Source organism: Xyrauchen texanus, chromosome 21 (genome assembly GCF_025860055.1).
Source record: "Xyrauchen texanus isolate HMW12.3.18 chromosome 21, RBS_HiC_50CHRs, whole genome shotgun sequence".
Classification (NCBI taxonomy): domain Eukaryota; kingdom Metazoa; phylum Chordata; class Actinopteri; order Cypriniformes; family Catostomidae; genus Xyrauchen; species Xyrauchen texanus.
This window is the reverse complement of record NC_068296.1, coordinates 9645232-9658841: the sequence shown is the minus strand read 5'-3', so window position 1 is coordinate 9658841 and position 13610 is coordinate 9645232. Positions and strand designations below refer to the sequence as shown.

General features: G+C 37.0%; 1 protein-coding gene across 1 annotated transcript in view; it reads left to right on the top strand.

Moving 5' to 3' along the window:
- Positions 1-11112, top strand: part of LOC127661835 (CXADR-like membrane protein) — a 106573-nt gene extending 95461 nt beyond the window's left edge. The window contains exons 5-7 of the mRNA XM_052152758.1: positions 1658-1780; positions 2978-3119; positions 4536-11112. Coding sequence (XP_052008718.1) covers positions 1658-1780; positions 2978-3119; positions 4536-4875 — 605 coding nt within the window. The 3' untranslated portion in view covers positions 4876-11112. The remainder of the gene's footprint in view (positions 1-1657; positions 1781-2977; positions 3120-4535) is intronic.
- Positions 11113-13610: the final 2498 nt, after the last annotated feature.

Sequence of the window (13610 nt, the reverse complement as noted above, 5' to 3'; positions counted from 1 at the left end):
CACCGTTTCAGAATGATTTCTCCTGCTGACACCAGATCATCAGAGCCCCATATTGTTTTACAATCTATTTAGCTGTTTGCAGTCAGTGCTGCAAGAGAGCTGGACAGTGCCCTTTCCTAAGCACAATTACCCACCCTCATCAACGGACACCTGCTCGCTCTAATTAGCTTTCTTTGGCCAAAGCACATTCCACCACCCCCAAAATGTACAGCAGATAAGAGACTAAAATGATGGTAGAGAAGAAGGGAAAGGATGAAAGAGGAGGTATTACTCTAAGGCTAGAATCACTCTGGCTGACAAACACTCCTCGGCTGAAGATGCAGAGTTTCTGAGCATGCTCAGAGTCTCCTCTTCCATCATAAGGCACTGCCACAGACGCAAATGCTTCCTCAGAGGCTACAGGAAAACATTTACAGTTCATCTCATCTGCTGCAGTTTCAGCAGCACCATGCATCAGACTGACACACGCACATACACACTTGCACAAGCATTAATTCATTCACAAAGCCATATGACATAGGCATCTGTTGGCATACGCACACACTTCACCAAATGTTTTCTTAGAAGAATTCAAATCGTTCTGGCTCTGATTAGCACTGTTTGATTGAAGCTGAAAAACTAGGGTAGTAAAAAAAAGGATTGTTGGGTGTCTGGGCTGCTAACACTATTTTACAGGTTCAGGGGTGAACCAGGAACTGAAGAGTCACTAACACCATAATCCTGCCTCATCTCCATTGTGTCCCCGAGCAATGGACTTATACACAAGAAAACTAAAAAACAAGAAAGAAAAAAAAAACAATAACGAAAAGGCAAAAAATCAGGCAAACCACCAATAGTTCACCAATATATAATCTAAAACAAAAACAAATATGAAAGACAAACTATAAAATAAAAGAAAACACTCCATTATTTCACCAATATCTAATCTAAAACTAAAAACAAGAAAGAACAAACAAGAAAAGCTTTAAACCAGAAAAAACACCAATATTTCACCAATATCTCATCTAAAACATGAAAGACAAGCAATAAAATCAAAGAAACCACCATTATTTCACCAATATCTTATCTGAATCTAAAAAACATGAAAGACAAACATAAAAATTGATTGATTGATTGATTGACTGACTGACTGTAGTTGCACCTTGCTCTTAAATGTACAAAGTGATAAAACACTGGAGGTGGAAAGTTAAGATACTATCAGAACACATCACCATAGTTCTATCGGGAAGACACGCAGGCTTGAGTGAAGTTTGAGATGCCATTTATTTGATAGATGTAAAACGGGATGTGTCTCTCTCTTTGGCGTAGGCCCTGTCCGGCAGTCCGAGGAAGTTGTACCCGGAACCCGGTCATGTCATGCCGCAGATAGGAGGCAGGGGCGAGGAGCCTACCCCCCTGCGGGACAGGGCTCAACTGGTGGTGGTGGGAGGTGGAGGTTGCAGTGTTAGCACATCGAAACAGCAATGTGATAGATTGTGAGCGGACTTATAAAGCATTGGCGATTGGCTAGGAGTTACCCAGCTAATGATGTGATGATGTACACCTGCTGGTCTTCCCGCTAGAACTACGCTCCACTTCCATTTACCAGGGAACTGGTGTCACAAATATTGTGATTATTACATACCTCATCTATAAATAATTTTTTTCCAATGTCCAGATCTGAAGAATCCAGAGATCGTGACCTTGAGAAACCTAACACAGGACAGCTCAGGGGTCTACAAGTGCACTGCCAGCAACGATGTAGGAGAGGAGAACTGCATCATCGAGGTCACAATGCAATGTGAGTGCAGCTCTGAGGTCAGCCTTTGCCATGGGCCTCACATGGGTGTAATTAGTGGCAAGATTATGAGACTCTGATCTTAAATCAGTCAGTGGTGGAGCTTTTTGCTTAAAGTTACCACCCAGTGTGATGGATGGAGTTTGTTTCCACAACGCAAATAGCTTGCTTTTTATTGTTGTCATTGGTAGAACAACATTGGTTTGCCTCAGTTATGAAGTTTAAATATTGTATTGATTTCTAAAGAGTGCATTTTATTTTCTTTATTTTAATTATATTTATTGCTATGACTGTTAAAAAAAAAAGGATCCACATTCACTTTCTCCATTGTTTTTCTCTCTCACACACATATACACACATTTGCACATACAGTACACACACAATCTCTTTAACTGAGCACTAGGGACTGCAGAGAGCTTGAGTGTGCCAATTCGACATTGTTCTTGGTCAAATAGCAATCTCTCAGTGTTTGTGTGTAATGGTTTTGGAAGAGACAGAGGAATTAAATGCTCATCAGAGGAAAATATAGAGAGAGTTATATATCCTGACAACTGTTGTGCACTTAGGCCTGTGCTCTGAGTCTTTTACACCACAGGAAATTAAAATAATTTATGTGAAATTGGATTTGTGCAGTGCTGGAAGTTTCATTTAGATCTGTAGTTTTATTCTGAACATAATGATAACACTTAATAAAGTATAACTGCTATATGGGTTACCCTGCTGACTTTAATAAAGAAAAATCAAAAGCCCTTTGTACATTTTTAATAAATAAAAGTTCTTAAGTAGCAGCTTCTGTGCTGTTCTTGATAATTTGCAATACTTGTTATTTACTTATTTTCTTGTAGCTGAAGTGTGTAATTTCAAAACCACAGAACTGAAGTGCAAAAATAAACATTGTTTTCAAAAACAGCTTTCCGTATATGTCTCCCATCTTCACGCCATAGGTTAAGCTGGGATAGGAGAAAGTATTTTAACACCCCAAAATTTGTACACTTCAGCTTTACTTTCAGATGTTTTTATTTTTTGGCTATATTACACTGGCTTCTTAGTAGCTCATCTAATGACATTTCAAAGTCAGGACAATCCATTTTCTAGAGTTTATGTATTGCATAATCGTGGCCAAGGTGATGTGATGTTTTGTTGTAATATGATGTATAACCCCATAGATATTTATGCCCTGATGTGTTTGTGTATTTATAGATGTGCGGGGAATGGGCATGGTGGCTGGTGCAGTGGTGGGCATCTCTTTTGGCGTTTTGCTCCTCATTCTCATCCTCTGGCTCGTCTTCCGCAAGAAAGAAAAAAAGAAATATGAGGAGGAGGAGACACCTAATGAGATCAGGTGAGATCTCAGTGCTATGCGATCCGGACAGGTTGTGTTTTTTTGGTACCATTTTACCTCTTAATATATGTTGCTGCAGGGAGCCTTGTTAATGTACACATGTATGCATACAGGATGTACATATACATGTTTCTGTGCACATTCAGGATGGCTCTCTGCAGCATATTCATGATACCAGCTGTGAAGGAAAAATCTTCATAATACATCATACTGATGTTACTGAGGCCTGTAGCAACAGAACTTTACTGAATGTGCTTTCATGAATAATGTAGCTAAGGAGCATGGCCATATATATCTGAATTATGTACACAGAAATGAACACAAGCTGTACAAGGTGGCACTTTCTGTGTGCATTAATTTTCTTGTCACAGAAGTAGTATTATGGAGTATTTGCAGTATTATCCAGTTTTTGACTGTATTGTCATCCTGCAGATAAGCTTATAGGACAATATCTGCAACCCTAATCGCTGATGTCCAGCCTATAGGGTTGTACACCCCCAACGTATTATTCGGGAGCTGCTGATATGGCAGTTGTGAAATCAAAATCTGATTAACCCAAATAAACAGTCAGTAATAAGTACAAAGAAACAAATTACAAGGAACAGAATTAAGTATTCAATAAACATTTAAAAATGGAAAATAATACTAAATAAATGATTGTATTATATAAAGTAGTGTATTCTGCCACCCTATTCCCTATTCGCTATTAGCTCCCATCAACATTCGCGGGAGGATGTGCATGTAAATGTATTCAGCAGGAAATGGTGATATAAACATGGAGACGCATGGTCAGCGCATGGTGAGTAAAAGCACTCTGCCGCCAGTACTTTAATGCGGCCCTGTGTGCGTATGTGTCTGTGCGCTGGGAATTTTTCCCCTTGGGCTTGTCGTAGGTAGTTATGTCCATGCGCGTCAGCTGTGCTTTGTATGTAGTTTCGGGTTCGCCAGCGATCTGCATCAAAAAAAATTCTCTCCAACAACTTGCATTCTTTTCTTTATTTTTTTGCCCTATGCTAGCCCTATGCGATTACTCAGTAGCAGCTGTTATGTTTCACATTTTCCCCATGCTGTCATTGCACAGTTTGGGCAGAGTAGATTTGACATATGTGGCTTGAACAAAAGACACTTGGTCTTCTCATGATCGGATTGCTATTCGATCAGTAAAAACGCATGAAGTGTCAATACCCCATAGACTAGCCTACAAGCTGGCCAAATCAAAAACAATACGAAAGCACTGTCTTTGTGCTATTCCTACAAATTGCTGTAATTTATTAAATATGCACACACCAGTATTTCTTTACAAGTGGCTTGACTGCAGAGACTACGATACTACAGATACTTTAGAAAAAAAAAACCTTTGGCATCTCTACTAACCAATATGTCTATGTGTTTTTGTTGATTTCTTTATTTTTGCAGGGAGGATGCAGAAGCCCCTAAAGCCAAGCTGGTGAAGCCCAACTCCCTCTCCTCGTCTCGCTCAGGCAGCTCCCGTTCCGGGGCTTCCTCTACACAATCCATGGTCCACAACAGCGCCCCTCGAATTCAACGCCCGCGGCCACCTGCTGTCACTGCACTCAAGGAGAATGGACAGCCCCACGGTTTCCCCCAGTCTCCCCCATCCTACACACAGTCGATGCCCAAGACCCCAGAACCCCCTGCCACCCCAAAATTCAGACCCCCAAACCCTCCAGTGGGCTTGACCATCCCAACGGGAGTCATGGCACCTGCCCAAAGTAAAGCCTTTCAGACAGTGTAGAGAGAAGTGTAAAGGAAACACAGCCTGGTGCGGGCCTCTATATGGGAAGCCCACAGTGACTCTTCTAAAAGTTGCAACGTAAATTGGAAGTAAAACAAAAAAAAACACTAAAAATAAATAAATAAAAGCATAATTAAATTATGTAAGTTGAAATGAAATCAATCATATTAAACCTAAAAAGTTGAATGCATATTTACAAGGGAAAATACAAAGTGCTTGTCCCCTTCTGAAGTATTACTTCTTTTTTGGCTCTCTTGGCACAGACTGGCCTTTTTTATTACATTATTTTTTCTTTGTCTTTTTAAACGTATGAAGGCTTTGGAAGCATTGTGGGCAGTGAGGTGGAAAGATTTCCCCTAGTGGAGTTTATATATTTTTTGAATAAGAGGCTAAAGAACCAAGGGCACACTGGGTTTAAGAAGCACTGATGGAGAGGGGTTGAAGGAACAGCCAACTACACCTTTAAAGAGAAATGAACAATATAATCTGAGAGCCTGTTGAAAGAGAGTGGACAGCTTTGGGAATACGGATTGTTTCTGAAGATATTCAGTCCATCTCATTTAAAATGTGCCCATTCATCCTTTCCCAAATGCAATGCAAACATCACCCTTGGCCTCACTCAGAAATGAAAATCTAATGCAATCATATTATTAACTTAACTCACCAAGAAGAAGAAAACAGAGATATTTTGAAAGAATGACTTCCTGATAGACATTCCAGTACATAGAGACCTAAATGACACACTTATGAGAACTGGCAGCACAGAGAGAATATTAGAGTTCAGTTATTGTTTAACACACTATGGGGCAAATTCACAAAATTGTCAGGCCACTTTTGTGTGCAATATTTGAATGAAAAAACCTTTTTAATAAGTGCCCACAATCCAGTTTAACCAGGTACTATCTGCACGGGTATAGCGCTGAACCATTTAATTAAGTTAATAAGCACATTTACACACACCATTATGCTGATATATATCAAGAATCAGCTTACTTCTAAAAATCGAACAACGCAAGAAATCTGCGTTTACATGAGACTTGATATAATTTAATTATTCTCTGCTTTTGATGTCAAAAGGAAAAGAAGCATGTGCACAACACTCACAACACATTGGATGTCAATAAGAATGCTGTTAAAGGTTTTTATATGCAACGTGAATTCGGGGTAATGGGCAGAAATCTAGGTTTGATAATTATTTGCTTAAACTCATTATGACCTCACAAGATAAAGGAATGCCGTTAAGGCGTTTACATGACCACACACATTGTTGGCTCATTAAGCATAATCAGTACTAGATTGTGCATGTAAACACAGTCACTATCATACTTTTCAGCAATTAACAAAACTCAGCTCTACTTGCCTGATGCAATTAACGTTGCGCTATTACCGCCCGGGGAAAGCAGGCAGCAACCGATATTTATTTTTTAAGAGACGTTTGTGTAAATTGTTTTGCGAACATGTCAGCAATGATTCATCAAATGGTGGACATGAGCATTATAACTTGCCTATATTCCAATGTGCCGTGCAGTCAAGTGCACTTTTATCATATAAAAAGTCAAATTAGTTGCCTGGATCATAGTGTTGGAGCGATGCTGTACAGTCCAATTAAAGTATCATGTTAGTCTGCTGCATGTTCAAATTGCACCGTGAAAATTGCATTCTGCAAAACATTTCAGACCTGTTTGCACCATTAACTGATTTGCATAATTCCTAAAGTGAACAGCATGTGCAAATAAATGATGCTATCAGCGGGCGCAATACATTCTTAGCGAATTTCCCCTTGTGTGTGCTCGAAACTGTTACACACTATTATAAATATTTTCAGTTAAATCTGTGTAGGTCTGTGCCAAAGAGACTATGGTCTGGGTTTGGAAGTCATCCTCACTGCTTGATGAAGAGCTATGCTTCAGTTTTTATTACTTACTGATAACGGTATATTTGTTACAGCTTTATCTACAATGGTACTGAAACCAAAATCTGTCATGAATACTATGAATGTGTATAAGACAAAGATAGTTGTTGCTTTTATCTATTTTTTTTTTCTTTCTTTTCTAGAATTCCCAGTAGTACTACATGATAGCATATGAGGCACAAGTAACTTTTTTAAATATAATCTCACAGTACTGTGGATAAGTAATCAAAAGGTAATGATATAACAGGGACTATTGTACAGAGCGTGTGTGAAAGTGTGCAACTCAATGCGTGTGTTGTTGTGTGTGCTGCAGGTGCAAATTTGTGTACGCACCAAGGTACTCCTACTTGTTTGTGTATGCACCAAGGTACTCTCCAAGGACTTTGCTGGGACCCACTAACAACTGGCATTCTGAAACCTGCTGAAAAGACCAGCTTGCACCAGCATGAATTTCTATGCTGTTTTAAGCTGGTTTGGTCCAAGTCTGATGGACCATCATAGCCAACATCCAAAACACAACACATGCTGGTGCTTTCAGCCGGGAAGATGGCTGCCTCTTTGTGCCAGTCGCCTCACGGCTTCCTCCATCAAGCACTGTCAAAACCCTCTCCATTAGCGGTATCTCTAAGCCCCCCGGGAAGACCTTGTTTGGTGCATTTGTGAGTTTTGAAATGGACAAGTTGATTGTTTTGTGTGCCTTCACAGTGTTTTTTTCCCCTGAGATTGTTTTTCCTGCTCAGTCCTTCTTCACAATGTACCAGACTAAAAATGGATGTGTCTTGGTAGCCATGTGTAAATTGGCCCCTTTGAAATCCCGTAAGAAGAAGGAGAATGTTCTGGCACAAAGAGGTAGTCAAACACTGCCACACAAATAATGTTCACTCTGTTACTGTTTTATATTGTACATACAGATAAATATACGCACACGATATCCTTTAAGTTATCGGTTGATAATTGGAGTTATAGGCCATAATAAAGATGTAGATGATGTATTATGCATTTTCAGAGAGTAATAATTGGTCATTGTACCCCCTAAACCACTAAGCTTCCTTTAATAATTAGAATAATTTCCTTTTAAATGGCTACTTGTATATCTGCCATTGATGGACCTTAAATATTTTTAAGAGAGGAAAAGCCATAAGCAGGCCCAGATGAAATTGCAAATTTTTTCACACTATTTTCTGTTCTGCTTTTGGGGAGAAATATATGGAATGGATTTAAACATGATTCAAGTTCATTCATGTCAGCTACGTGTTGCAAGCTGATTGGTCTTTTAAACATGCTGTTGGTCAATCAGCTCGTATACTCCATGGCCCAAACTTTTTTTGACATGTAATCTGTAAGCCAATCAACTTGTGTACTCTCTCTTTATCTAACATTAAATTTGCCTCAGTTGTTTGGAGGTAAACTGGTCTCAGTATAGCCCACTTTTGAGAGTTTTCTCTCTTAAACCCCTTCTTCTCACCAACACTGTCTCTCTAGAGCTAAGGGGATTAGACATGCAGCATGTCTTTTGCATGTTATAGTGGTAGCAATTCTTCATACTTGCTCTGCAGCAGCATAAGCAGATCTAGTTGACCAAGACCAAACCTTCCAACTTGTCATATCCATTATAACACCTTAAATATATTCTGAGAGTTGTCATGACTGAAATGGTAAAATGTGTTGAACATTGCTGGTAGTAATTACATCTTATTGCCATCTGAAAGCATTAAAATATTTCATATTTCATAAACAAGTATGCTAGGGGATGGGAATGATGGGTGTTTGAATATTTGTGGAAATCTGCAAGCAGACTCTGTGAGGGTCTAGCCTTTACATGGAAGCAAGTAAATTACACAATTACACAACTGTCCTTCCTCCAACAGCCTTTTTGGTTTTCAGGATTCTTATTTTTATTACTACCAGTCATTTCCGCAAGCACATCTGCCAAGTAGAAGACACATTGTTCCTCATTCTTATTGGGTTGAGGTAATGATTGACACAGTAATGTAGCTGAGTGCTGCTCATGCCCTGATTAATTTTCTTCCCATTATATATGTTTGTATTCGTTAGACACACACGCATGCACGCACGCACACACACGCACACGCACACACACACACACACACACACACACACACACACACACACACACACATACATTGGTGCGGCTATCCTTATGAGGACTCTCCACAGACATAATGATTTTTATACTGTACGAACTATAGATTCTATCCCATACCCCTAAACCTAACCCTCACCAAAAAAAATTCTGCATTTTTACATAAAAACAAAAACATAGTTTAGGATGCTTTTTAAGCGATTTGAATAATGGAGACTTTGAAATGTCCTCATAAACCACATTAATAGCATAATTCCCTTAATCCCGTAATTGCCAGTTTGTAACCTAAAAAAATAATTCCTCGTAAACCACCCAAACCTGCCCACACACACATACACGCACACACTGCTTCCCATGGGTACACATACACAAGAAGGCTAACTCAACCTCATAAAATAACACTCTCTCTAGAGCCATGAGGCATTGTTGGCAGTATTGCTGTGTGAACTGTTGTCAGTAAGTGTGATGAATGGGCTGTCACCCAGAGTGGGTAGTGAATGATGGGAGTCATGAAGGGAACACAGTCAGAGTTCTAAGGGTTCAAACCCCACCAATACCCTTACCCCTAAATCAGGAACCAAGATGATGTATGTGCAGGTGTGTGGAATTACCTAGATGCTCTTCAATTACCCCTTATATTGGGTGATCACTAAATAGCTCTAACATTGTAACAGTAACTCTTTTCATTCAATTGTTGAAACATTGGTTCTGTTCCAAAACCTAGTGAGGTGCCTTGCTATCTACTACCTACATAGGCAGCTGGCTTCTAAGGCAGCATGAAAATGGACGTAAAGTTGGAACACTTTGAACTTGCATGAACTAGCACCTTTATTGGATTTGTTTATTAAATAACATAGTCAATTTTGATAACACTTTCCAGTGTAATGGAAGTAAATGTGGTTGTCAGTCTCAAACACTGACTGTGCGAACATAGACTTATAAGCATAAAATACACACTACTATTGGATAAAACTCTAAATGTTTTATTATATGAACTCATTTGTATTTTCACTTTTCAGCACTGAATACAGTTTTGTCAACTTCTCTCACTTCATTCACCATCTTGAATGGATTTTTCATAGAGAGCATCATAAATGTACTGCCAAACTTTTGGAACAGCCTTCGCTTTGTATTGAACCTATTATGGGCCACAATGCTGCCTAATTTGACAGTTCCCTAGTTTTTGTAACAGAGCCATTGCTGTAAGTTTATTCTTGCCCTTTTAGTGTTTTTGGACATTGTTACACCAAAGCTATCCAAGTTCAGCCCACTGTATCACCAGTAAACCAGTAAAGCTGATTGAAATCATGCTGTTCGCCTTCCATTGTTCTGTTCCTTTGCTCTGGCAATTTTTCATTTTAGTTCATTTATAAGCTCTCTCCAGCATCTCCTCTACACCCAGTAAGACAAACTGGTCCACTTTCTCAAACAATTGATCTTTAGTGGCATTTTTTTCAACACTGCAAAAGAGCTGTTGTGGTATTTATGCACCACCAGTGTACCATCTCCCACAGCTGCCAATACATTCTGATGTAGTGCTCTCATTTCAAGGACATTCTGTTTTGAATAATTTAAGACTGGGAAATAGTTAAGGTCTATCTGAAATGTGTTTTTGAAATACCGCTCTAATTTATAAGAAGTACACAACTGTCTATGTAGCCTTTAACCGATCGTTGTTACCCAACATGACTGTGATGAAAATAATGTTGGATATCTGAAAAATGGCTCCTTCGACTGTAGCGATGTGTGTTATTTTGAAGGTGTAAAAAGGGAATTATTTCAATTGGAAAAGCAAAGGAACTGCATGTTATGGCCTACAGGTCAGATATTGAGAATGCTTCGCTTCTGTGTTCATACCTGTATTTGGCTGAATATATAAGTGTAAATATGACCGACATCCTCTCTGTATGTTTTTTTTTTTTTGTTTGTTTTGCATTGCTTTTTTAAGATATACTATGATTTCCTCTTTTCTTGAGGGTTTTGTTTTTTGAATATGGGGAATTGGGCCCTGTATTTGCCTTCTGGTATGATGGAAGAGAACATAATCATGTAATACTTTCTTTTATTATTTTTGTTGTTGCGCATATTTTCAGTTTTGTAAACCAGATTGTTCATTTGGAAGAAAATTCATTCTTGTAAATATGTCCCTCTACATTAAAAAAAAAAGTATATTTTTACGGACTCCTGAGTTATTAATACTTTATTTGCAAATAAAATATTCAATGACAAGTTATTTGGCAGCCCTGTTGTTTTATTAGTCTAAAGCAAAACATGTATTTGTGTAAATGGATATGTAGATTGAAAGAATATTTATAATGTTACAATATATCATGAGCAATGGAGTGGAAATTGTGATTAAAAAAGAGGAGTAATTCAAATATTATTCAAAACACAAATTATTGTAATTTGATTTGACATATTATGTAGACACAGTGTAATGAGGGAAACAAGTGACATCATTAGACAATGATAATGTGCCCACACTCCAGTTTTATGCATCCTTGCTTCAGCAAATTATCATTTAGGTAAATTATGATATTTTCTTGGTTGTGATTTGACTTTTGAAGCACACATTTTTTCCAATTTTACAGGAAATGTTTCATCAGCAGACAATTTAAAGAATAGAGAGGTCATATGTCCATTTAACAACTATTACAGTATCAACTTAATCATATTTGCTGCAAAATAGCATTAAAAGAATTGTCAAGCAACTGAAAATATTGATTGTAGACAATATGCAGATAGATAGATAGATAGATAGATAGATAGATAGATAGATAGACAGACAGACAGACAGACAGACAACAGAAATTTAGCATCACACTGTAGCCCACTCAGTCTCATAAGCCCACTCACTCAGCTTTTACATTTGTTGTAAAACTCTGCTCCCTAGTGTTTAAAATGCCAGAGTGAGTCCAAATTTGCAAAAGATGACTTTAATAAATAATTTAACTTTAATCAAATATTTCCACCAATAAATACAGCAATATTAGTGCAAGTTCAATTCATTGGAGTATGTTTTCCAATTCTGTGTATTTCAATACTGCATAATAGAGAGTAAAGATGAACAGCCATCACATAAATTATTCTCTTGGAACATGAAGGGTAATACACACTTTGCTATGCCAAAACAAAAAGACAAAAAAACAAAAAAAAAACAAAGCTCTTCTCAGTTCATTGAGGACATAAAAATCATCAAAAAGTGTCTCATGCAAATATAACCATGTATTTTATATCTATATATATACTTTTTAAAGTTAATAAAATACTATGAAATATGAACCAAAATAACTTTTCTGTCTCTTTTTTCTCTGTTTGTTACAACATTCATATCAATGCACATGGGGTCAAAAGTCTGAGGCCACTGGTGCAAGTGTCTTATTAGTAAAAAAAAAAAAAAAAAAAGATGCAACTGTAATTATATTATTACATTTCAGCGTTATTTGAGTGACAAGTTGAATTTAAAAAAACAAATGAATAAAACGACAAATTAATTTTAGAAATTCTTAGTATGTCAGGATTGTTTTATTTTTGTTTCAAAATCCTAAAACTTTCTGTTTATTGCCGGGCATGAAATAAATAAATAAATAAATTATAGCTGCAAGCAGCAATTAATGGGGTTCAAGCTTCTAGGGTCTTTAAGTACATACACAACCGGTTTTAAGTATTAATTAGACAGTCCCTTAGCACCTAAAACAAAGATAAAGTGCCTTCATTTTATAGGTGGACATTTTTTTTCATGTATCTCTGATTGACCTCCTACATGAGTGTTTACAATTAGGTGATGACATCTCATTCCATTCAAGAGTTTTAACCATTTAAATAAAAGTGGTCATGCCCACTTTATACGTTTTGGCGTACTGTTGCAACGGTGCATTGAAATTTCAATTTTTTGTTTATAATTATTAGGGCTGTCAATCGATTACAATTTTTAATCGAATTAATTACATGGTGTCCCGATTAATTAATCGCGAAAAATCACATATACAAATATTTGCTGATAAAGCCCCTCATATAAAAATTATTCAATACATAATGATGAAATAATTATACATAGTTATCTTTAAATATTAAAAAAAATTATATATATATATATATATATGTAAAATAAAAAAAATATTCAGATAATTCAAATGCATTACATTCTTGTAGCAGAAGAGTTAATCATTAATAAGACAATACAAAAAGTGGCTTTATAATACAATGTTATGTTTACAACCATATTATTGATTATAAGTCAATCATTGGCACACAGTTCACAGCAATCCATTTCACAAGTGAATTTGTCAGTCAGTTGAAGATTTTTTTTTATTTTTATTGAACAAAACACAAATTACAGTGTATACAAGTAAGGGACCAGTGAAATACATACACACATATATATATACACATAACAAAACACAAAAAAAGAAGAAAAAAAAAACAAAACAAAACAAAAAAAAAACAAACTTAATTATAGGTGTATAGATATAGTAGTGTCTAAATGTGTTGTGATAAGGTTAAGGTCTAGGATAATTTAATGTCATATAATAGTTTTCATTATTATTAATTAAAAAAAATTCTGGTGATGTTGGTGAGATAGAGAAAGATATAGATTTAAACTTTGATATGGAACAATCAGTTATAATAATAATAATATAGCTGCAAGCAGCAATGCGGATTCCTCCTCAAAATGGCAAATCATTTCAAATTGATCAGTAGAGGGTTGGGGTTAAACCC